Genomic DNA, 23,025 nt, shown 5'->3' on the forward strand with positions numbered 1-23,025 from the left:
GGGGGGGGGGGGGGGGGGGGGGCGGTGAGATCGGCAAAGCTGGCGTTTACCACTTGGGGGGGGGGGTGAGATCGGCAAAGCTGGCGTTTACCACTTGGTGGGGGGGGGGGGGGGGCGGTGAGATCGGCAAAGCTGGCGTTTACCACTTGGGGGGGTGAGATCGGCAAAGCTGGCGTTTACCACTTGGGGGGGGTGAGATCGGCAAAGCTGGCGTTTACCACTTGGGGGGGTGAGATCGGCAAAGCTGGCGTTTACCACTTGGGGGGGTGAGATCGGCAAAGCTGGCGTTTACCACTTGGGGGGGTGAGATCGGCAAAGCTGGCGTTTACCACTTGGGGGGGGGGGGGGGGCGGTGAGATCGGCAATGCTGGCGTTTACCACTTGGGGGGGAGGGGGGAGGGAGAGAGAGACTGACTACTGAACAAGGGTGCTAAGCTGGAGATCTGCTAAAGGGTACCAATGAATGGGATCTGCTGAGTGCAGATTTTTACTGAGCCCCTTTAAAACAAATATAAAATCAACACACATACATGGCATTTTCCAAGCTTCATTAAAGCTTTAAACAAGCATTACTGAAGCATCAGCAAAGCATGTAGAAGTGGTAGGAGCTGTAATGTGTTGAATGAGCCCTAAGGTGGGCAGCGCTGTGTTTGGGTACATGTGCACAGCTGAAGATCACACAAGTGATTGGCGAGTACAGGTGCATGCAGGGTGTCCTACTCACACGAGGGGTCCGGTCTCCCCCTGCAGCTTGGTATAGTCGTAGGTCCCATTGAGCACCCCCTCCACCTCGTCCATGTAGGCTCTCCAGTCTATCTCAGTGTCTGTAGAGACAGAAGACATTAGTGCGGGGCTGAGCTCACAGTACATGTACATACAAGGAGTGCCACTCACAGGGGACCCTCTGGATGACCCAATGTGTCACCCCCAGCTCCAGCACACACAGGCACACTCCCAGCAGTGCCGTGTACTGGGGGTCAGTCAGGACCTGCCTACACTTCTCCGGTGCTCTCCGTAGAGTCTCCGCCAGGCCGGAGCGGGTCCCGGCTGTCCCCCCAGGGGGGCCCCCTCTCCTGCGGACACCGACAGCCGGAGACATCTCCACGAAGCCTCGTCTCTCACACACCGGCCTGGCCGGAAACAGGAAGACGCGTTCGGGGGACAGGTGGGCGGTCCCGGTACAATGACGTGTGCTGTGCCTTTAAGCGTTCCACGTGTATACACGGCGCAGTCCGGTGTACAAGCCCTGGCCCCGCCCTCTAGTCACGTCACCGGCCCGGCGGAAGCAGCACGTGTGCGGCATGTACAAGGAGTCGGGGTACTGGGATACCCGCTATGAGCGGGAGAGGGCGCTGCCTGAGGCTGGAGGACACGAATGGTTCGGTCCATATGAGGACTTCGCTCACCTAGTGAGGAGACAGCTGAGGAGCGGTCTGCGAGTACTGGTGTTGGGTATACATGTTCTGTACTACTGGAGGGGAGGGGCGCTAAAGTCTATCCATACCCCAAACTTCTGGGTGCTATAGGAAGCTCTTGTCATTGGCATGTTGGGGGGATTTCATTTCCTGGCCCAAAGATGCAATTAGAAGTGAGAAAAAAATCTGTGGGGGAATGGAAATCACTGAGGCTGCATTCACACCTGGGCGTTTTAAAGCGGAGGTCCGCTGAAAAAAAACCGAATACTGCAGCTGCTGTCGTTTAATATATGGACACTTACCTGTCCAGGGTGCCTGCGATGGTGGCAGCCGAACCCGATCTGTCCGTCGGCTCTCGGGTGCTGCCGCCACCATCCTCGGTAAGGGAATCAGGCAGTGAAGCCGTGTGGCCTCTCTTCCTGGTTCTCTACTGCGCATGCGTGTCCTCCCTGGTCCCTGCTGTGTTCTGAGACCTACAGAGTAGGTGCCGGAAGTGGCATCAGTCACAGAGAACGCCGCGGTGATCTATGCCAGGAAGTGGGCGCAAATCAGGGGCGGACTGACAACTCATTGGGCCTCTGGGCAATAGGAGATTATGGGGCCACACAGTATACACACACACACACACACAGTATATAATCACACAGGTTACACATACATGTACACACAGTATACACAGATATGTTTCTATTGGCTGAGAAGGTACTGGAGAGAAGGGGCAGCTATAATCTCAAAAGGATGTCGGTGTAGTGTCATATTTTTCTCCCCATCGTAGAATGCTCCGGAAGTGATGTTGCGGCCAGAAATTTCACACTGTGCATGCACGATGCGTTCCAAACACTTGCGCCATGCGTTCCAAAGGATTTGCGACAATGCAGACCAGTGAAACCGTCAGACAATGTCACGGAAGTGAGGGGAGGTAATCCCCTCCCCGAGCCACGGTTACCCGCTCTCTCTCCGCCATTCTCCGCTCTGTCTAAAGTTAACATCACGATTATCTCGCCTCACTTCCGTGACCTTATCTGAAGATTTCACTGAACGGCATTGTTGCAAATCCTCTGGAACGCATGGCGCAAGTGTTCGTAACACATTCTGGCCGCAACGTCACTTCATCGGTAAGGGACATTTCAGAGGCAGATGTAAAAACAAAACAAAAAAAACACAGATTTTTACATACTGTCCCTGGTTTTACTGAGGCTGGCAACCCTGATGGGGCCCCCTAGTGGTCCGGGGGCCCTCGGGCATTGCCCGAGTGGCTGAATGGTCAGCCCACCCCTGGAGAAAATACCTGGGTTAGACAGGTATCTGCTCCCTCCTCCCCCCTGAAAGGTGCCAAATGTGACACTGAAGGGGGGGGGGATTCCAAAAAGTGGAAGTTCCATTTTTGGGTGGAACGCCACTTTAAATCACTGCAATTTCAAAGAGCTGCAATAAACATACATAGTAAGGTTGAATAAAGACACCAGTCCATCCAGTTCAACCTGAGTAAGTGTCTACAATTGTCCCTATCCCTGTACATTGCACGCTCACATTTGTCCCTACCCTCAAGGAGCCCACAATCCAAGGTCACCATTCATATACTAGGGCCAATTTTGGATAGAAGCCAATTAACCTACCTGCATGTCTTTGGAGTGTGGGAGGAAACCGGAGTACCCGAAGGAAACCCACGCAGGCACAGGGAGAACATGCAAACTCCAGGCAAGTAGTGTCGTGGTTGGGATTTGAACCAGCAACCCTTTGTATTGCTAGGTGAGAGTGCTAACCACCACACCACTGTGCCGCCCGAATATGAATCGCACAGTTTTCAATTTCCGATGCCTTTCATATTAACCGTGTCAGCTCCAAAAGATTTAGCCCCCCCCCGAATGACTAGCCCATTGTTTGCAATACAGCACTGCATTCTCATATGATTGTGGGCAGAATTCTTCGTATTCCGCCCCACGATTTCAAATGGCTGCAAAACGCAGGCTGCCGATTGCGTAGGATTGACACTTTTTCTTCAAGCCAAGCAGGAACACTTTGGCAGCACACAGTCCTCCTCCTCCTCCTATTTTTTTTGAAAGTATACTCTATAGCAGAAGTCTCCAAGCTTTCTAAACAAAGGGCCAGATTACTGTTTTTCTGAGCTTTGGGGGGGTCGGACTGTGGTCAACGGCAGTAGAAAATGTACAGGGATCGTTGGAAGTAAACAATGCCCCATCGTTGGTGTCGTCGGGAGGAATTGTGCCACATCGTTGGTGTCACTGGGAGGAATTGTGCCCCATTGTTGGTGTCACTGGGAGGAATTGTGCCCCATTGTTGGTGTCACTGGGAGGAATTGTGCCCCATCTTTGCTGTCAGTGAGAAGAATCGTGACCCTTCTCGTTGGTGTCATGAGGAGGAATTGTGCTCCTTTGCATTGCTCTCATGGAGAGGAATTGTGCTTCTTCGCGTTGGTGTCATGGGGAGGAGTCGTGCCCCTTCACGTTGGTGTCATGGGGAGGATTCGTGCCCCTTCGCGTTGGTGTCATGGGGAGGATTCGTGCCCCTTCGCGTTGGTGTCATGGGGAGGAGTCGTGCCCCTTCGCGTTGGTGTCATGGGGAGGAGTCGTGCCCCTTTGCGTTGGTGTCATGGGGAGGAGTCGTGCCCCTTTGCGTTGGTGTCATGGGGAGGAGTCGTGCCCCTTTGCGTTGGTGTCATGGGGAGGAGTCGTGCCCCTTTGCGTTGGTGTCATGGGGAGGAGTCGTGCCCCTTTGCGTTGGTGTCATGGGGAGGAGTCGTGCCCCTTTGCGTTGGTGTCATGGGGAGGAGTCGTGCCCCTTTGCGTTGGTGTCATGGGGAGGAGTCGTGCCCCTTTGCGTTGGTGTCATGGGGAGGAGTCGTGCCCCTTTGCGTTGGTGTCATGGGGAGGAGTCGTGCCCCTTTGCGTTGGTGTCATGGGGAGGAGTCGTGCCCCTTCGCGTTGGTGTCATGGGGAGGAGTCGTGCCCCTTCGCGTTGGTGTCATGGGGAGGAGTCGTGCCCCTTCGCGTTGGTGTCATGGGGAGGAGTCGTGCCCCTTCGCGTTGGTGTCATGGGGAGGAGTCGTGCCCCTTCGCGTTGGTGTCATGGGGAGGAGTCGTGCCCCTTCGCGTTGGTGTCATGGGGAGGAGTCGTGCCCCTTCGCGTTGGTGTCATGGGGAGGAGTCGTGCCCCTTCGCGTTGGTGTCATGGGGAGGAGTCGTGCCTCTTTGCGTTGGTGTCATGGGGAGGAGTCGTGCCCCTTCGCGTTGGTGTCATGGGGAGGAGTCGTGCCCCTTCGCGTTGGTGTCATGGGGAGGAGTCGTGCCCCTTCGCGTTGGTGTCATGGGGAGGAGTCGTGCCCCTTCGCATTGGTGTCATGGGGAGGAGTCGTGCCCCTTCGCATTGGTGTCATGGGGAGGAGTCGTGCCCCTTCGCGTTGGTGTCATGGAGAGGAGTCGTGCCCCTTCGCGTTGGTGTCATGGGGAGGAGTCGTGCCCCTTCGCGTTGGTGTCATGGGGAGGAGTCGTGCCCCTTCGCGTTGGTGTCATGGGGAGGAGTCGTGCCCCTTCGCGTTGGTGTCATGGGGAGGAGTCGTGCCCCTTCGCGTTGGTGTCATGGGGAGGAGTCGTGCCCCTTCGCGTTGGTGTCATGGGGAGGAGTCGTGCCCCTTCGCGTTGGTGTCATGGGGAGGAGTCGTGCCCCTTCGCGTTGGTGTCATGGGGAGGAGTCGTGCCCCTTCGCGTTGGTGTCATGGGGAGGAGTCGTGCCCTTTCGCGTTGGTGTCATGGGGAGGAATCGTGCCCCATTGCGTTGGTGTCATGGGGAGGAATCGTGCCCCATCGCATTGGCGTCATGGGGAGGAATCGTGCCCCATCGCATTGGCATCATGGGGAGGAATCGTGCCCCATCGCATTGGCGTCATGGGGAGGAATCGTGCCCCATCGCATTGGCGTCATGGGGAGGAATCGGGCCCCATTGCGTTGGCGTCATGGGGAGGAATCGGGCCCCATCGCTTTGGTGCCATGGAGAGGAATCGTGCCCATCTCTTTGGTGCCATGGGGAGGATTTGTGCCCCATCGCGTTGGTGTCATGGGGAGGAATCGTGCCCCATCGCATTGGTGTCATGGGGAGGAATCGTGCCCCATTGTGTTGGTGTCATGGGGAGGAATCGTGCTCCATCGCTTTGGTGTCATGGGGAGGAATCATGCCCCATCGCTTTGGTGTCATGGGGAGGAATCATGCCCCATTGCGTTGGTGTCAGTGGGTAAAATAGTGCCTTAAGGGCCGGATAAAAGCAAGCAAAGAGCCGCAGTTTGGAGACCACTGCTCTATAGGATTGTAACATACCTGGGACACTTGTGGGTACTCCAAAGAGAGTAGTGATGCAGTGCACATATTGCCCCCCCCCCCCCCACCCTCCTGTCAAACCCTGTTCCGAGCCACAGAGACATGCTGCATTTTATCGCAGAGCACCAGCAAGCATCTCACTGCAATGTAGCCGCCCAACATTGCACTGAATAAAGTGTATGTTTTTGTACACTTAAAATTAAGCTGCTACAAAACAAAAATAAAGGGAGTCGTGTGGTGTGCTAAATCTGCACACTGACCCCTAGCGCAGCTAGCAATGCAGAGGAGCCGGAGCGGTGAATCGCTCCTGCTGCTCTACGTTGCAGTGTTAACCACTTGTCGACCAGCTCATGTACATTTACTGCGGCAAGTTGACTCTCTTGCGCGAACCAACGTATCTGTACGTTGGTCAGTGCAAGGAGGATAGTGAGCGCTGCACACCTGCTTTCAGGTACCTGAAGTTTCACTGATCATTTTAATATGAAAATTTCACTGAAGCTTTTAGGTTGGTATTGCCCAAATTTACTTTGATCCTGGTACTTGGAGCGCATGGCTGCTCTTCCATTCTTTGGACATATGAATGTATGCTCAGCCAGAGGGTGCATCTTTATAGGTCGGTCAGTCAGCCAGCCAAGAGATCCTCTGTTGAATTGTCCCTGAACATCCAGCTGCCTTCATAGGTCTATGGCCAGTTTAGGAGTAGGATTTAAAAAAATAAATATATATGCCGCATTTGCTGTGATTTTGTCAGAGAGAAGCTGGACAGGGCTCGGCCTCCAGATCTCAAATTTTGTTTATCGGAAATTCCGATGGAAAATGTCCGATGATGCCTACACACAGTCGGAATTTCCGACAAGCTTCCATCGAACATTTGTTGTCGGAAAATGTGTGTACGCGGCATTGGTGTCACTGGTTCCCACAAAGTCGGAGTCAGTGATTGCCATCATTACTAGTATAAAAATTCCAATATATACCATAGTTTGTAGACACTAACTTTTGCATAAACCTATCCATATACAGTCATGGCCAAAATTGTTGGCACCCCAGAATTTTTTTCTTTCTTCAGAAAATCAAGTATTTCTCACAGAAAAGTATTGCAGCAACACGTTTTGCTATACACATGTTTATTCCCTTTGTGTGTATTGGAACAAAACAAAAAAAGGGAGGAAAAAAAGCAAATTGGACATTCTGGGGGGTTATTTACAAAAGGCGAATTGCTTTAATTGATTTAAAGCAGTTGCTTTAAATCCGAGGTGGATATGCAAGGAAAAAAAAAAAAAAACTGCATTTTAGCTTGCACATGATTGGATGGTAAAATCAGCAGAGTTTACCCTCATTTCAAATCTATCCCTCAGATTTACAGCGACTGCACTTCCAAGTGCACTTGTAGTGCAAAGTGGATTTGCCTTTCGTAAATAACCCCCATGTCACACAAAATTACAAAAATGAGCCAGTCAAAATTCTTGGCACCCTTTCAAAATTGTGGATAAATAAGATTGTTGCAAGCATGTGATGCTCCTTTAAACTCACCTGGTGTAAGTAACAGGTGTGGGCAATATAAAAATCACACCTGAAAGCAGATAAAAAGGAGAAAAATTCACGAAGGCTGGATTCGCACCTCTGCATTTTTAGTGCTTTTTGCATTTTGCAGATTTGCACTACAGAACGTGTTCCATAGGAAATCATGGTGAATGAACTGTAGTGAAAATCTGCATAATGCAAAAAGCACTAAAATTACATAGGTGCCAATCGAGCCTTAGTCTTTGCATTGTGTGTCTGTGTGTGCCACACTAAGCATGGACAACAGAAAGAGGAGAAGAGAACTGTCTGAGGACTTGAGAACCAAAATTGTGGAAAAATATCAACAATCTCAAGGTTACAAGTCCATCTCCAGAGATCTAGATTTGCCTTTGTCCACATTGCGCAATTTTATGAAGAAGTTTGCAACCCAAGGCACTGTAGCTAATCCCTCTGGGCATGGACGGACAAAAAAAATTGATGAAAGGTTGCAATGCAGGATAGTCCGGATGGTGGATACGCAGCCCCAAACAAGTTCCAAAGAAATTCAAACTGTTCTGCAGGCTCAGGGAGCATCAGTGTCAGCGCAAACTATCCGTCGACATTTAAATGAAATTAAACACTATGGCAGGAGACCCAGGAGGACCCTGGGTCCTGGGTCTCTGCTGACACAGACACATAAAAAAGCAAGACTACAATTTGCCAATATATACTTGAGTAAGCCAAAATCCTTCTGGGAAAACATCTTGTGGACAGATGAGACCAAGATAGAGCTTTTTTGGTAAAGCACATCATTCTACTGTTTACCGAAAATGGAATGGAGTCTACAAAGAAAAGAAAGTACCTACAGTGAAATATGATGGAGGTTCGATGATTATTTGGGGTTGTTTTGCTGCCTCTGGCACTGGGTGCCTTGAATGTGTGCAAGGCATCATGAAATCTGAGGATTACCAAAGGATTTTGGGTTCGCACTGTAGAGCCCGGTGTCAGAAAGCTGGGTTTGCGTATGAGATCTTGGGGTTTCAGGCAGGACAGTGACCCCAAACATACATCAGAAAGCAGCCAGAAATGGATAGCAACAAAGCGCTGGAGAGTTCTAAAGTGGCCAGCAATGAGTCCAGATCTAAATCCCATTGAACACCTGTAGAGAGATCTTAAAATTGCTGTTGGGAAAAGGCACCCTTCCAATAAGAGAGACCTGGAGCAGTTTGCAAAGGAAGAGTGGTCTAAAATTCCGGGTGAGAGGAGTGCCAAGAATTTTGACCAGCCCATTTTTGGAGTTTTGTGTGACATTGTGTCCAGTTTGCTTTTTTTCCTCACTTTTTATTGTTTTGTTCCAATACACACAAAGGCAATAAACGTGTATAGTAAAACATGTGTTCCTGCAATACTTTTCTGTGAGAAATACTTGATTTTCTGGAATAATTTCAGGGGTGCTAACAATTTTGGCCATGACTGTATGCTTATTTGGGATTTTTTTACCAAAATTTGTAGTGGCATATATATTGGCCTAAATTTTTGAAAAAAAATTGTCCCCTTTTTTTTTTTTTTTTTTTATGTATGGGATATGTTATAATTTTATATATAATTTTTGATTCAAAATTGTCTGTCTTTTTTTGTTTATAGCGCAAAAAAAATAAAAGCAGCGGTGATCAAATACCACCAAAAGAAAGCTCTATTTGTGGGGGAAAAAAATTATATAAGTTTTTTTAGGGTGCAGCAGTGCATGACTGCGCAATTGTCCGTTAAAGTAGAGCAAAACATGGCCTGGTCATGGGGGGGGGGGGGTAAATCTTCTGGAGGTCAAATGGCTGCATTGAACTGCATGCTCTTTGGCGCATGCAGAATCAATTTGTCCATGGGTTCATGCTAGAGTAGCAAAATACATTTGAAAATGTGGTTCTACTTATTAGGGATCTAAAGTCTTACTAGGCTTACCAGCGCAGTGCCTGACCCATTTTATTTTCAAGGACAGCGTTTCTCAACTCCAATCCTCAAGGCACCCCAACAGGTCATGTTTTCAGTATTTCCCTCAGATGAAACGGCTTTGGTAATTACTAAGGCAGTGAAACCGATCAAATCGCCTGTGCAAAATGATGGTAAGCCTGAAAACATGACTTGTTGGGGCGCCTTCAGGACTGGAGTTAAGAAACACTGTTCTAGGATGACTGTTAAAGTAAAAAATATCAGGTCATTTGTTTACATTATATCTTGTTCCATGTATATTAAATGTTTAATTTCATTTTCACAGGATGTGGGACCAGTTCACTGAGTGCTGATCTGTATGCAGAAGGTGTGAGCCCCATTATCAGCATTGATTACTCACCAATTTGCATAAAGGAAATGACAGAGAGAAATGCCAGCATTCCTGAAATAAGCTGGATGGTGATGGATGCTCGACAGCTTCAGTTTCCTGACGAAAGCTTTGACCTGGTTATTGAGAAAGGAACTTTGGATTCAATGATGGTGGATGAGAAAGACCCTTGGAACATTACCCCAGAAACTGTCAACTTGCTAGATGAAGTGCTGAGTGAGGTAAGAATGTAATATTTCCCTAACCACTTACCCTCTGGAGCAATTTATTTTTTCATTTTTCACATATGATAAAATCAGCAATGTTGGCTATAAACTTAAACCTCCAGAACATTATCTTTTTTTCTGAGCACAGAGGCCTTGTAAAATCAAAGGATGCCAAAAACAAAAGAAAAAGTATGGCAGTTGCAATTCTTTGTCACACAGTATTTGCGCAACTGCTTATCAAATTTATATTTTCAGGAAATCTAATTTCTTTATTGTACATCACAGGACACAGATCAGGTTATAATCTTTACTATCTGGGTTATGTGCCACCTATAGGTGGTGAATGGACACTGACAGATCAATAAAATCAGAACCTCCCCTATATAACCCCTCCTATACAGGAAGTACCTCTATTTTTTTTTTTTTTTTTTTTTTTTTTTAAATCAGTGTCTGTAAGGCGGTGGCCACTGGGGGCCATGTGCTGTTTGGTCTGGCCCGGTCGTGCTGTGTGTGTCAGGAGTTTTGGGCTGCATCCAGGCACTAGAGGGTGCAGGACCACTCGTATAGCCTACCCCTGTGAAGTGTAGGCAGGAAGTAGAAGGGTGGACATTTTTTTATGTTTTTAAGTCTCACGTGGGCTGAAGAATTAGCGAGGCTTCTAGAGAGACACAGCAGCTTATGGGTATATAATGAGGTCAGAATACTACCTATGGTAGAGCTGGGAGACCAGACAGTGCAATTATATACTGCATCAGTGCAAAATTTTCATAAATGCATACTTGTATACTTGCTGCCTAATCCAGGGGCTTGTACAATGGTTTGCCGATACACCCCTGTACTAGTATCAATGCACTTAACCACTTGCAGTGGGCACTTAAACCCCCCTCCTGCCCAGACCAATTTTCAGCTTTCAGCGCTGATGCACTTTGAATGACAATTGCGCGGGCATACAATACTGTACCCAAATTACATTTTTATAATTTTTTTTCCCACAAATACAGCTTTCTTTTGGTGGTATTTAATTACAGCTGGGAGTTTTATTTTATTAAAAATGCAAAAAAAAAATGGTGTTTAATAGTTTTATAAAATTTTGCAAACAGGTCACTTTTCTCCTTCATTGAAGTGCGCTGATGAGGCGGCACTGATAGGCTGCACTGGTGGGCACCGATAGGCATAGTTAAGGCGGCACCGATAGGCACAGATAAGGCAGTACTGATGGGCACAGATAAGACTGCACTGATGGGCAAAGATGGGCACAGATAAGATGGCACGGATGGGTGGCACTAAGGGACACTGATAGGTACCACTGATGGGTGGCACTGATGGGCACTGGTAGATGACACTGATGGGCACGGATATGTGGCACTGGGGTGCAGCACCATTGTTGAGGCAGATTGTAGGCACTGCTGGGTGGCACTGTGGGCACTGCTGGGTGGCACTGACGGGGGGCACTTATTTATTCATGAGGTGGCACTGGCAGGTGGGCACTGGTAAGCTGGCCGTGATCGGGACTGATGTCCCGATCACGGCCGCCGGTGATCGGTTCTTTTTTTTTCTCCTCGCGCTCTCAGCGCGAGGAGGAAAAATTGCCGATTGCCGGCTCCGTTGTATCACATGATCAGCTGTCATTGGCTGACAGCTGATCACGTGGTAAGTGGTCGGGATCGACCCCTTGCTCGGATCCATGATCAGGCGAGTCTCATAGACTCGCCGATCACAGGGCGCGCAGGCCGCTCGTGCATGGGATGACATCAATAGACGTAGTCCCGGCAAAGGAGGTCCGCGCTGTAGCCGTCATTTGGCTATAGCGTGGATCTCTAGTGGTTAAAGAAATTGTGTCTGCAGAGTAGCGTGCATTTGATCTGCAGGATTAGGCAGGCTGCACTGAAGCGGCATAGAGGCTGCATTCATTATGCGTTGGATGTGCTTGATTAGTCCTGAAAAATGGGACCAAGTGCAGCTTAAATATGACATGGCATGCATACCTGTATAATTGCATTGAAGTACGTACATGCGTATTTGCATATGAACGTGTTGGCATGGAACTGCTTACTGGTATAAACTGCATAAGGGTACCTCCTCTGTGTAGTGGATTTGCACAGAGCAGCCCTGATCCACTTCTTCTTGGGTCCCTCTTCGGTGCTCCCTCCTGTCGAGTGCACCCACAGCAAGCAGCTTGCTATGGGGGCACCTGAGCCAAGTCATATTTCCCTGTTCCCATTCAGACATTGCCCCGCCCCCTCTCTCTCCTGATTGGCTAACTGATTTTAATTGGCAGCAACGGAAGCCAATAGCCCCGCTGCTGTGTCTTAGCCAATTGGGAGGAGAGTCCAAGGAACTTCTGGACAACGCTGGAGAGAGATGGGGCTCTGTTAAATATTAGGGGTGCTGGGGCAGCTGCTACACACAGAAGGCATTTTTATCTTAATGCATAAGGATAAAAACCTTCTGACTTTACAACCCCTTTAAGGGACTGCATATTAGGTTTTTGGCAAATATAGTTGCTACATTATTTACCTATTATACAAGTTAAATGGCTCCAGAAGGGAGAGGAGGCCTGGGGAGGTGTTCACATCTCCCAATGGATCAGTGGTACAGTGCCTTGAAAAAGTATTCATACCCCCTTGACATTTTCCACATTTTGTCATGTTACAACCAAAAACGGAAATGTATTTTATTGGGATTTAATGTCATAGACAACACCAAGTGGTCTGGCATTGCAGTGATTCTTGATGCATTACAATGTCATTGAAGTTTATCAGAGATGTGATGGACTGTGGCTGCATCACCCAAAACGCGCTTGATCTTGTTTGATCTCAGAGCCTAAGCAGGATCGAGCCTGGTTAGTACTTCGATGGCATACTGCCCGGGAATACCAGGTGCTGCAAGCTTTTTCCCTCCAGAGTGAAGGAGGCATCTGAGGCTGGTGTGTTTTGAGAGTCCCTCGGGCCAGAGGATCTTGGGGCTGTCTCTGAGAGGTGGTTCACTCTGTCTTTAGCTGGTGGAAACCCGGTAGGTTAAGTACGCTTCTTGGGGACCTTCAGGGTCTGCCACAGAGTCATCAGCCTTTTGCCTTGCATTGGCTCTTGGAGCAGAAGTTGTGGGCTCATTATTTATAAACACTCAGATGGTAGCGGCTCCAAAACCAAACTGGGACATGAAGTCTATCTTAGATCTCAATGCATTAGACACATTTCTAAACCTCCTTCTGTTCAGATGAGGTCAGTCCGATCAGTGATGGCCTCTGCAAGAGGTAGATTTTGGGTGTTCATATTCATCAATGACGCATAGCTTCATGTGGCAGTTTTTTCCAGGCTCATCAAATGTTTCTGTGATTTACAGTAGAAAGTCGCCATTTTTGTTTGGTGACATTGCCCTTTGGGCTGGCTACAGACCCCCAGGAGTTCACAAAGCTCCTAGCCCTGGTGCTGGACTTGCTGATCATGAAGGGGGTGTCTCTCAGGATACCTCAATCTTGCTCAGGGAGCAGTCCATTCCAGATTTAAAGCAAAATATAGTAAGTAAAGGGTATACTTCTATACATCTCTGCAGGAGGAAATTATATCTATGTTGAAGCAGTTCCCTACGTGCAGTTCTACTCCAAGTCTTTTGTAGAGGATCATTTTCTGTCTGGAACATGCAGGTCCAAGCCTTGGATTGCCCGAGGGCTCTGTCCCCGGAGTATTGCAGAGCTTGAATTGATGGTTGATTGTTCGGAATCTGGAGAAGGGGAAATTTCTTCCTTCCAGTGATATGAAAGATAACCACTGATTCCAGTCTGTCCAGTTGGGCTGGTTTGGAGATGGCTACAGTTCAGGGGACTTGGTCTCCACAGGAGAGAATAATGCCTCCATGCATTAAGGTAAAAGCCCTTCTGCAAGCAGGTGCCCCCCCCCCCCCCGCGCCCCTTATACTTACCTGAGCTCAATTTAGTGATGTGCACAAGAGCCGCATTCCTCTCCCTACTTCTCCCCCCTCATTGGACAAAGAGGCAGCAGCGTTAGCCGTTGGCTGCTGCTGCTGTCATTCACAGCCGCTCAAGACCGAGCATGCACAAATGCCCCCACTTGGGGGGGGGGGGGGGTAGGAGCCAGGAGTGTCAGTGGGGGACCCGAGAAGAGGAGGATCGGGGCTGCTCTATTTTATTTTTTTTTACCTTTTTTTAGAATTACTTTTAACAGTTTTTTTTACCATTATTTCCTTTTTTTTTTTATCTGGTAAATTCTATGTTATGCTTGTTAATATATGCAGAGTCCTAGCATTGTTTTCAAGGTAATATGATTCTTATAAAAACTGATCAGATAAGGAGCATCACCTAGTTGTCATCACTCTGCTTATGCTCCAGATGCCTAGCTCCCAGTGTTACACTAATAGTATTATTTTCTTTTAAATGAACAAATAAATGGATTACATTTTTTATTTTTTTTCTTGTTTTGTGCACTAGGTGGTGCTGTTGGTTTGACAATACATGGAGCAGCATCATTCCTTTTTTTTTAATTTATTTATTTATTTATTTATTTATTTATTTATTTTTTCAGTTTAACTTCTATACAGAAAATATACTTTAAAGCTCATCCCTCAGTTTTCATACTCTTTTTGTTTTGTTGGCCAGTATGTTGTAAAGTGCTTGATTTTAACCACTTCAGCCCCAGAAGGATTTGCCCCCTTCCTGACCGGCCATTTTGTGCGATATGGCACTGCGTCGCTTTAACTGACAAATGTGCGGTCGTGCAACATTGTACCGAAACAAATTTTTATGTCCTTTCCCCCCCCCCCCCACAAATCAAACTTTATTTTTGTGGTATTTGATCACCTCTTTGGGTTTTATTTATTGCGCTAGAAACAAAAAAAAAAAAAAAAAGCAACAATTTTGAAACAAAACACAATATTTTGTACTTGTTGCTATAATAAATATCCAAAAGAATACATTTCTTCTTCAGTTTAGGCCGATATGTATTTTTCTACATATTTTTGGTAAAAAAAAAAATCGCAATAATCGTATATTGGTTGGTTTGCACAAAAGTTATAGCGTCTACAAAATATGGGATACATTTATGGCATTTTTTTATTATTTTTTCACTAGTAATGGCGGCAAGCTGTGATTTTTATTGAGATTGTGATGGACACATTGGACACTTTTGACACTTTTTTTTGGAACCAGTGACATTTATACAGCGATCAGAGCTAAAAATAGCCACTGATTACTGTATAAATTTCACTAGCAGGGAAGGGTTAACACTAGGGGGTGATCAAGGGGTTAACTGTGTTCCCTATGTGTGTTTCTAACTGTGGGAGAAATGTGGCTAACTAGAGGAGGAAAGAGATCATTGTTCCTACTTAGGAGGAACACACGATCTCTCTCCTCTCCCCTGACAGGACTGGCACGCGCCCCTGCTACAGCGTCTTAAAGAGCCGACATACAGCTATGACGCCTCGTGCAGCTTTGCCATCCTGCCGCAGTATAACTGCGGCAGCTGGTCGGGAAGTGGTTAAAATGTTTATAATATTCTTCATGCAGTCTGAATTACAATTTATGTTAAGTATTGTAACAGGTCTGCTGTAACCTTTGCTAAAGACTATTTGTTGATTCTCCATTTTATTATTTAAAAAAAATAAAATAATAATAATATATTATATGGAGAATCAATAAATTTATATTTGTAAAAAAAAAAAAAATTGTATTCAACATTTTAATTTTAATACCATGAATATTAAATTGTTGCCCATTATCGGCATCTTTTAGCATTTAAGAAAAATGCATCCCTTTTTTGACTTGTATGTATGTCTTCATACTGGTCCATTGTGCTTCCGTTATGGGGTAAAAAATGTTTCCTGCTGCATTTTAGGTCACTTAAAAAAAAAAGCACCTCCCTGTTGAAATGCAGGAAGAACGCATCAATAATGCACCCGTGTTACATCTTTGAGCCACGTGACCTATGAAAAACACACCATGAGTACAGTAAAATCATGGTAAAACCACATTCATAATCGGTGCCATTATTGGCACCTTTTTCTCTATCAGCACAATGTTAAACACCATTTTTCAGCTGATATGTTTTGGCTGGCGAAATTTCGTATCTCCTAATATTATTCTCTCTCATTTTGATGTCTTTCTCCAGTTCAAGTGTTCTAACACTCAGGGTTTATTTACTAAAGCTGGAGAGTGCAAAATCAGGCTCACTTCTGCATAGAAATCAGCTTCTAGGTTTTATTGGCAAAGCTTAACTGAACAAGCTGAAGTTAAAAGTATGGCTACCATGTACAGCTGCACCAGATTCCCAGTGCTCCGGTTTTAGTAACTCTCCCTCAGAATTACATCTTTATTATACAAGCACGACACTTGCAATAAATATGTCTTGTGCTGGTATAATAGAAGTTGTGTTTTGTGTAACTCTTTTACTATAAGGCTGGGTTCACACCGCTGCGGGGGGAGATCCGGATGTGATTCGCACAGCAAATCACATCCGATCTCCGTAGCGCTGCGAGTTCAGCCATACAGATAGTATGGCTGAACTCGCAGCGGTCCCGCAGCAAACTCGCACGGGACCCTTTTTTGGGTCCGCAACGGAATCGGATCGCATGGGGGTTCACACCATGCGATCCGATTCCTGTGCGAGTCGGCAGATCGCACTGCGATATGCCGACGGATCTGGGGGTGTCATTAACATAACATTGACACCCCCAGCCGTCCGCATAGGGCAGTGTGAACTGCCGGCGGGAGGTATGCGATGCGGGAAAACGCCGCAGATTCGCGGCGTTCCCGCATCGCAGCAATGTGAACCTAGCCTAAATGTAAAATTAGAAGACCTTGGTTCCTCCTGTTGAGATATAGATAGAGATATATTATATTCTTAGTAGATTAGTAGTATTAGTATTTTGTAGAGCTGCGCGATTAATCGTCAAGAATCGTTATCGCAATTTTTTTCCCCATTGTGATCTTGACAAAAGTGTTTCACGATTCTTACTATGCAAAGAATTCTCTCCGCTCTTCTGAAGCTACAGCTGGCAAAAGAAAGGAAGAAATAAATCGGGCAGACAACATTCTTTAGTAGTGGAAACATTGTAACCATTTGTCTTTTAGATCAACTGAATAGACTTTGTGTGTAAGTGAGGAAAGTTTAACCAGTTAAACGTTTTTCTGGCATTTGTTAGTTTCAAGTTAAAATGAGTTTGTTTTTTTGCTAGAAAATTACTTAGAACCCCCAAACATTATATATATATATATATATATATATATATATATATATATATATATATATATATATAATTTTAGTAGAGACCCTAGAGAATAAAATGGTGATTTTCAATATTTTATGTCACACTGTATTTGTGCAGCGGTCTTTCAAATGCAATTTTTTTGGAAAAAATTACTTTATTGAATTAAAAAAAAAAACTAACCAGTAAAGTTAGCCCAACTTTTTTTTTTTTGTATTATGTGAAAGATTTTACGTTGCGAGAATTGTGAGAGAATCGTGATCTTTTTATTCTAAGCAAAAAAAATCATGATTCTCATTTTGGCAAGAATTGTGCAGCTCTAAAACATTGTATATTAAATTATTGAAAGAACAGTTGAGCTTCATTTGTGTACATTGATTTGCAGCGTGTTGTCATGAAAAGGAACATTTCTTTTGCAGGGATCAATGTTGCTGTATGAAGTACTGTTTGTGCTTTTAGGCCTGTGACTTGTTGCTGCTCTTATATGTGCATTCACTATTTGCATGACTGTCAAATTTACAATAGAGGTCTAATGCTGGCCATTGAGCCTGCCTAGCAGTTGGCACATATGCAGGTATATAATTCTATTTTGCCATTGTAAAGTTTCTATACGCTGGTTTTTGAAGGACACTTTAAAATCTTACAGCACTTAGTGTGTTGTTTATATTTTTAACTTGTGGTAATGACCTGTGACCTTTTCACTAAGCGAGGGCGGGGCTTCTAGTACTCAGAAAACTGTGGCTGTATAAGTTTCCATGGAGACAAAGTCAGTGTTGTCTGCTTAGGTTGTCATGGAAACTGCTGCCTGGAGGCATCTTTTTAGTTGGACAGACAAAATGCTTTTCCTTCTCCACCACGTACCATACTGCTGTGACACCTGTATTGTTTCATGTTGTCAGTGTTTAAGATTTGGCTAGCTTTACATTAACATTTTGTCTCCATTAATGATGTGTGGTTTTATTACCTAATTTTTGATGTTGTATATTTGTATGGATGTTCACCTAAATGTTCTGATTTTCTCTCTCAGGTTAGTCGAGTTCTCACCCCCAGTGGATGCTTCATCTCAGTTACATTCTCCCCTCCTCATTTTCGCACCCGACACTACGCACAACTAAAATATGGCTGGTCTGTGTCATGTGACACCTATGGAATGCACTTCCATTATTTTCTGTACACTATGCTGAAAGGAGGAAAGTTAACACCCTATGACATTGAAAGAGGACAAAGTCTTCATAAGCCACGTGTTATCTCAGATACAGTTCCAACAATATCTGCGTACGAAGATGAGGACTTCTTAAGAAACATCCAGATATGAATGTGTATATCCGTTTCAGATAACTGCCATTAAATGCAATAAATGTCCTTGTATTAGGTAATAAGAAGGAAACTGAACTGTTCACATTTAGGTAGATGAGAAAACAGAGCTACTCTGAATGCAAGATTCTACTAAAATGTGCCTTTTAAATCTATTGTAGCAAAAATAGTTTACATACTATAAAACACGCTAGTTCAAATTATTATGTGTTATTAAAGAGAAACCTGGGGCAAGACGTCAGTCAATGAACTACTTGTTTTATCAGGAAAATGCTGTTACTCTATTCAGAAAAAGAAAATATTGCTTATTTACCTTTTTATCTGACTGTTCTAGAGGTTCATTACTGTAATGATCGCCTTATGTAACCCAGTGTTAATTTTGTCAGCAAATTTCGATTTAGTCTTTTGACTAAAATGGCATTTTAGTTGTTGGTCCCATTTTAGTCTTCTGCAATTGTTTAGTCATGTTTATTTGATTTAAATCTCCAGTATATTTTAGTCGACTACAATCAAATGTGTTTAGTTAAATTGTAATGCATTTCTGTAGAATTTCAAAACTCGTTATATACTCCTGGAGTAAAATAAAAAAAAAACACTTAATATCATGTTATTTATGGTTTGAACAAACTACACAAAAACCGATTTAGCCACTGTTTAACCACTTCCAGACCGCCGCACGCCGATATACGTGAGATCGCTTTTATCGGAGGGAGAGGGCCCCCCCTGCTGCTGTCCGATGCCCTCTGGAGCTGCCGGTAGCGGTGGAGGCGATCGGATCATTCTCCTTCCTGGGCATGGAGACGAGTGAGGGGAAGATGGCCCACACCCATCTCCATACTATTGCAGGGCGGAAGCGACGTCAAAATGTCACTTCCACACATGGCTCTTAAAGGGCCATTTTATTTTATTTATTTTTCAAATGACAACATTTTTTCTTTATTGCATTTTAGTGTCTTTTTTTAAGAGGTCCTGTCATGCTTTTTTGCTATTACAAGGGATGTTTACATTCCTTGTAATAGGAATAAAAGTGACAACGTTTTTTTTTAAAGAAAATGTAAGATAAAAAAAAAAATTAATTAACGCGCCCCGTCCCGTTAAGCTTGCATGCAGAAGCAAACGCATAAGTGAGAAGTGCCGCATATGAAAATGACGTTCAAACCACAAACACCGTGACCGGTAGAGCGAGAGCAATAATTCTAGCCCTAATGCTCCTCTAACTCAAAACAAGCAACCTGTAGAATTTTTTAAACGTCGCCTATGGAGATTTTTAAGGGTAAAAGTTTGTCACCATTCCACGAGCGGGCACAATTTTTGTGTATTTTTTTTTTCATAAAAAAGTGCACTTGCAAGACTGTTGCGCAAATATAGTGTGACAAAGTATTTGAGTCACAGCTTCATTCCTTGCTGTACGTGCATGCTACTTTTCTGTTGCTGATTAACAACTTTAAGACCGGGCCTTATTTATTATTTTTTTTATTTTTTTTTAGATGTGTTTACAAGTTGAACAGTTTTTTTTTTTTTTTTTGTCTTGTGCTTCCGTTATGGGGTAAAAAATGTTTCTTGCTGCATTTTAGGTCATTTAAAAAAAAAAAATGCACCGCCCTGTTGAAATGCAGGAAGAACGCATCAATAACGCACCTGTGTTACATCTTTGAGCCACGTGACCTATGACCTATTAAAAAAATTCTACCGGTTGCATGTTTTGCGTTACAGAGGAGGTCTAGGGCTAGAATTGTTGCTCTCGCTCTACCGATCGTAGCAATACCTCAAAAAACGGTTTGAACACCGTTTTCATATGCGGGCGCTACTCGGGTATGCGCTCGCTTCTGCATGCGAGCTCGGTGGGACGGGGGCACGTTTAAAAAAAATATATATTTTTTTTTCTAATTTAACTTTTTTTTTACGCTGTTTAACAAAAAAATAATAAATTAGATCTGGGGACAAAAAAAGTGCATTTTAAGATGTATGGGGGGAAGTGACGTTTTGACATGGCTTCCGCCCTGCTATGGTATGGAGATGGGTGGGAGCCATCGTCTCCATACCTAGCAAGGAGACAGATGCGATCGCCTCAGCCGCTGCCATCAGAAGGCACTCTCCCACCACCGATAAAAGTGATCTTGCAGCGAATCCGCCGCAAAGACCACTTTTATCTTGTAGCTGGCCGAACATGGGGATACCAGGGTTATGACAGCTAGCTGCTGCCATAACAACGATATCCGTCCCCAAAGTAGGGGCGTACATTGGTGTACGGCGGTTGGAAAGTGGTTAAACAAGATAAACCTGAACACACACACACACACACTTCTCTTTCATTCATTGACCAACACAGCATCTTCATCTTTCGTCCTCATAGACGATGTCTGTGAGGACGAAATGCATCGGCAGACTACAACGCCACCAATTTTTATTTGAAAGTGCTTGATAAACTTCATAAATGTTAGTTTGTTTTTTAATGGAATTACGCTATATGCCCCTATCTTTCCATTTTATGTGTCCATCACTCTGAGTTGGGCCTCTATGTGATTGGAGAAAACCTATTGCTACCATTTGTGTTGGCGAAAGACTGCTTTGACGTTTTTTGGCATCCCAGCACCTGCGAATTTGAATTCCTGCAGATATTGTAAAAGCGTGCATGACCCTTGGAATATACATTCTTTTGGGTCAGATACATCTGGTAAGCCCGCAGCCGCAGAGGTGGTGGGATTGGCACATGGGTGTTCGCATGTTAACCTAAGATCGGATGGTGTATTTGAAACGTAACTACACATGTGGGACTTGAATATCTTCTTCTAAACAAAGAGACTTTATATTTAAAATATTTTGTTTAATATTGATTGTTTTGTGGATACACATAAGCACAATTTTATATGGCAAAGGCTTTATTAATATGTTTTTGGTGTTGTAGTACGGGTCTATATTTATAATTGATTTACAAAGAACTTAGGATAATGAGTTATTAACTATGATATTTTTAAGGCGATTGCTTATATGTGTATGTATGTATGTGTATATATATTTCTGCATACATTGATTTCACTGAGCTCACAGATAGTCATTCACAGATGGTCACATTGTCTTGGGACCATTGTGGCTAGTCTTTTTTGTGGGCGCCAGATAAAACCAGCTTTTTTGTGCTTCTTTCAAGCCTATAAATGACCAGACAATACACAAGGCCAGGGAACTTCAACTAGGACGGAAAGTGCCTAGGACTTGCATAGAGTGTCGATTCCAGAACTGCCTGAAGAATTCAGAAGTTGAGGGGTTCCCTGGATTGAATGCTGAATTTATCCTTGTATTGTAACCGAAGCTAAGTAAATCTACTTTTTATTATATTCTTTGTGTGTTTTTTAATCCTTGCATTTACTGACCACAGATCTGAAAGGGTAAATATCTGAATGACCCTATGGTTAAATATAACACACAATTTAACCCCTTATTACAGGTGTCTATTAGTATAAGTATTCACTATAGATAACACAAAAATCTACGTGGTTATACACGGGGATGTTATATACATTTTTTCAGTAAGTTCGTATATTATTTTTTTAGCGCTACACTTTTTTACAAACGGCATCTTCATCTTGACCTTAGGGTTATATCGCCACCTTCAGGAAAGGACTAGGAAGAACATATAAAAACAACAAAACTGCACAGTACCGCCCAGGGGGTGGTCCTACTGGCTGTAATCCCTCACACTGCATCAGCAGCTCAGTTTTTTTCTGCCTAGTGTAGGAGAAGGACCTGGCTCCCGGTGGGGACCATTGGTCCTGGGAATTTTTTCCATTCCTGTGATCTACAATCAACAGCCGGGCTGGATAATATAGGGGATCTCTCATTCTTCCTTTCTTCTCTCCCTGTCCCTTTCCCTCCTTCCAGGGAGTGAGGCTGTTTGGAGCCTCGCTGGATGACATTAAGAATGTTACTGGTGGTAAGAGTACATTGCTCCCACAGTCCAGGAAAGGGAAGGAGCCACACCGCAGGCAAGGGCCCTCCTTTTCTGCTCAGAAGCGGATTTTTCATCTCCCTGGGTCAGCAGGTAAGCATTCCCAGTCCGACAAGGTGCCCACCGAGGGACAAAAGCGTCCCTGGTTTCGCAAGCCTGCGAGCAAATCTGTTGCCGCATGAAGGTTTGCCCCCGCCCCACTTGGGTGGGGGATCGCCTTCGGGAGTTTGCAGCTCGGTGGACCTCCCTACTTTCTGACCAGTGGGTCTGCGAACTGGTTTCATCGGGATACAAGATAGTTTCTTTCTTGTCCGCCAAGCAGATTTTTTCCCTCCAACCTTCATCTTCCGGCTCGTCGGGAAGCCCTGTTCAGGACAGGACCTGCTGCTGCGCAGGATGCCAGAAAGGTTTCAGGGATTCTACTTCAATCTGTTTGTAGTCCCATATAAGGAAGGGGTCCGTCCGCTCCTGGATCTCAAGGCCTTCAACAGCTTTGTGAAAGTACAAAGGTTCAGGATAGAATCAGTTCGCTCTGTGGTCGCTGCACTCCATCAGGGGGATTTCCTGGCGTCCCTGGACATCAAAGATGCATAATTTCATGTGCGTCAGGCATCAGAGGTTTCTGCGATTTTCGTTTGGGGATGAGCACTACCAATTTGTAGCTCTCCCTTTTGGCCTGGCGTCGGCACCAAGGGTCTTCACCAAGGTGCTATCCCCAATTCTGGCTTTGCTGAGGCAGCGAGGGATCGCAATTGTGGGTTACCTGGATGA

At 45.2% G+C, this 23,025-nt stretch overlaps 2 protein-coding genes across 2 annotated transcripts in view; one reads left to right on the top strand and one right to left on the bottom strand.

Annotated features, from left to right (window-relative positions):
• ALG3 (ALG3 alpha-1,3- mannosyltransferase) overlaps positions 1-1,099 on the bottom strand; it is a 37,231-nt gene extending 36,132 nt beyond the window's left edge. The window contains exons 1-2 of the mRNA XM_077487727.1: positions 895-1,099; positions 725-824 (exon numbers count right to left, since the gene is read on the bottom strand). Coding sequence (XP_077343853.1) covers positions 725-824; positions 895-1,099 — 305 coding nt within the window. The remainder of the gene's footprint in view (positions 1-724; positions 825-894) is intronic.
• Positions 1,100-1,299: 200 nt separating this feature from the next.
• Positions 1,300-21,643, top strand: EEF1AKMT4 (EEF1A lysine methyltransferase 4). Its single transcript, XM_077487728.1, has 3 exons — positions 1,300-1,452; positions 9,514-9,797; positions 18,025-21,643. Exons 1-3 carry the CDS (start codon positions 1,302-1,304, stop codon positions 18,310-18,312), a joined length of 723 nt encoding a protein of 240 aa, XP_077343854.1. The 5' UTR covers positions 1,300-1,301; the 3' UTR covers positions 18,313-21,643.
• The last annotated feature ends 1,382 nt before the right edge of the window (positions 21,644-23,025 follow it).

This window comes from Lithobates pipiens, unplaced genomic scaffold (assembly GCF_037356315.1).
Source record: "Lithobates pipiens isolate NorthernLeopardFrog02 unplaced genomic scaffold, aLitPip1_a1.2 Scaffold_18, whole genome shotgun sequence".
NCBI lineage: Eukaryota > Metazoa > Chordata > Amphibia > Anura > Ranidae > Lithobates > Lithobates pipiens.

What these genes read in the sequence shown, in the direction of transcription:
- EEF1AKMT4 (XM_077487728.1), top strand. Translation starts at nt 1,302, where the DNA reads ATGTACAAGGAGTCGGGGTACTGGGATACCCGCTATGAGCGGGAGAGG. An exon ending in TCTGCGAGTACTGGTGTTGG is followed by an intron (nt 1,453 to 9,513) that starts GTATACATGTTC and finishes TCATTTTCACAG; the next exon opens with GATGTGGGACCAGTTCACTG. An exon ending in TAGATGAAGTGCTGAGTGAG is followed by an intron (nt 9,798 to 18,024) that starts GTAAGAATGTAA and finishes TTTCTCTCTCAG; the next exon opens with GTTAGTCGAGTTCTCACCCC.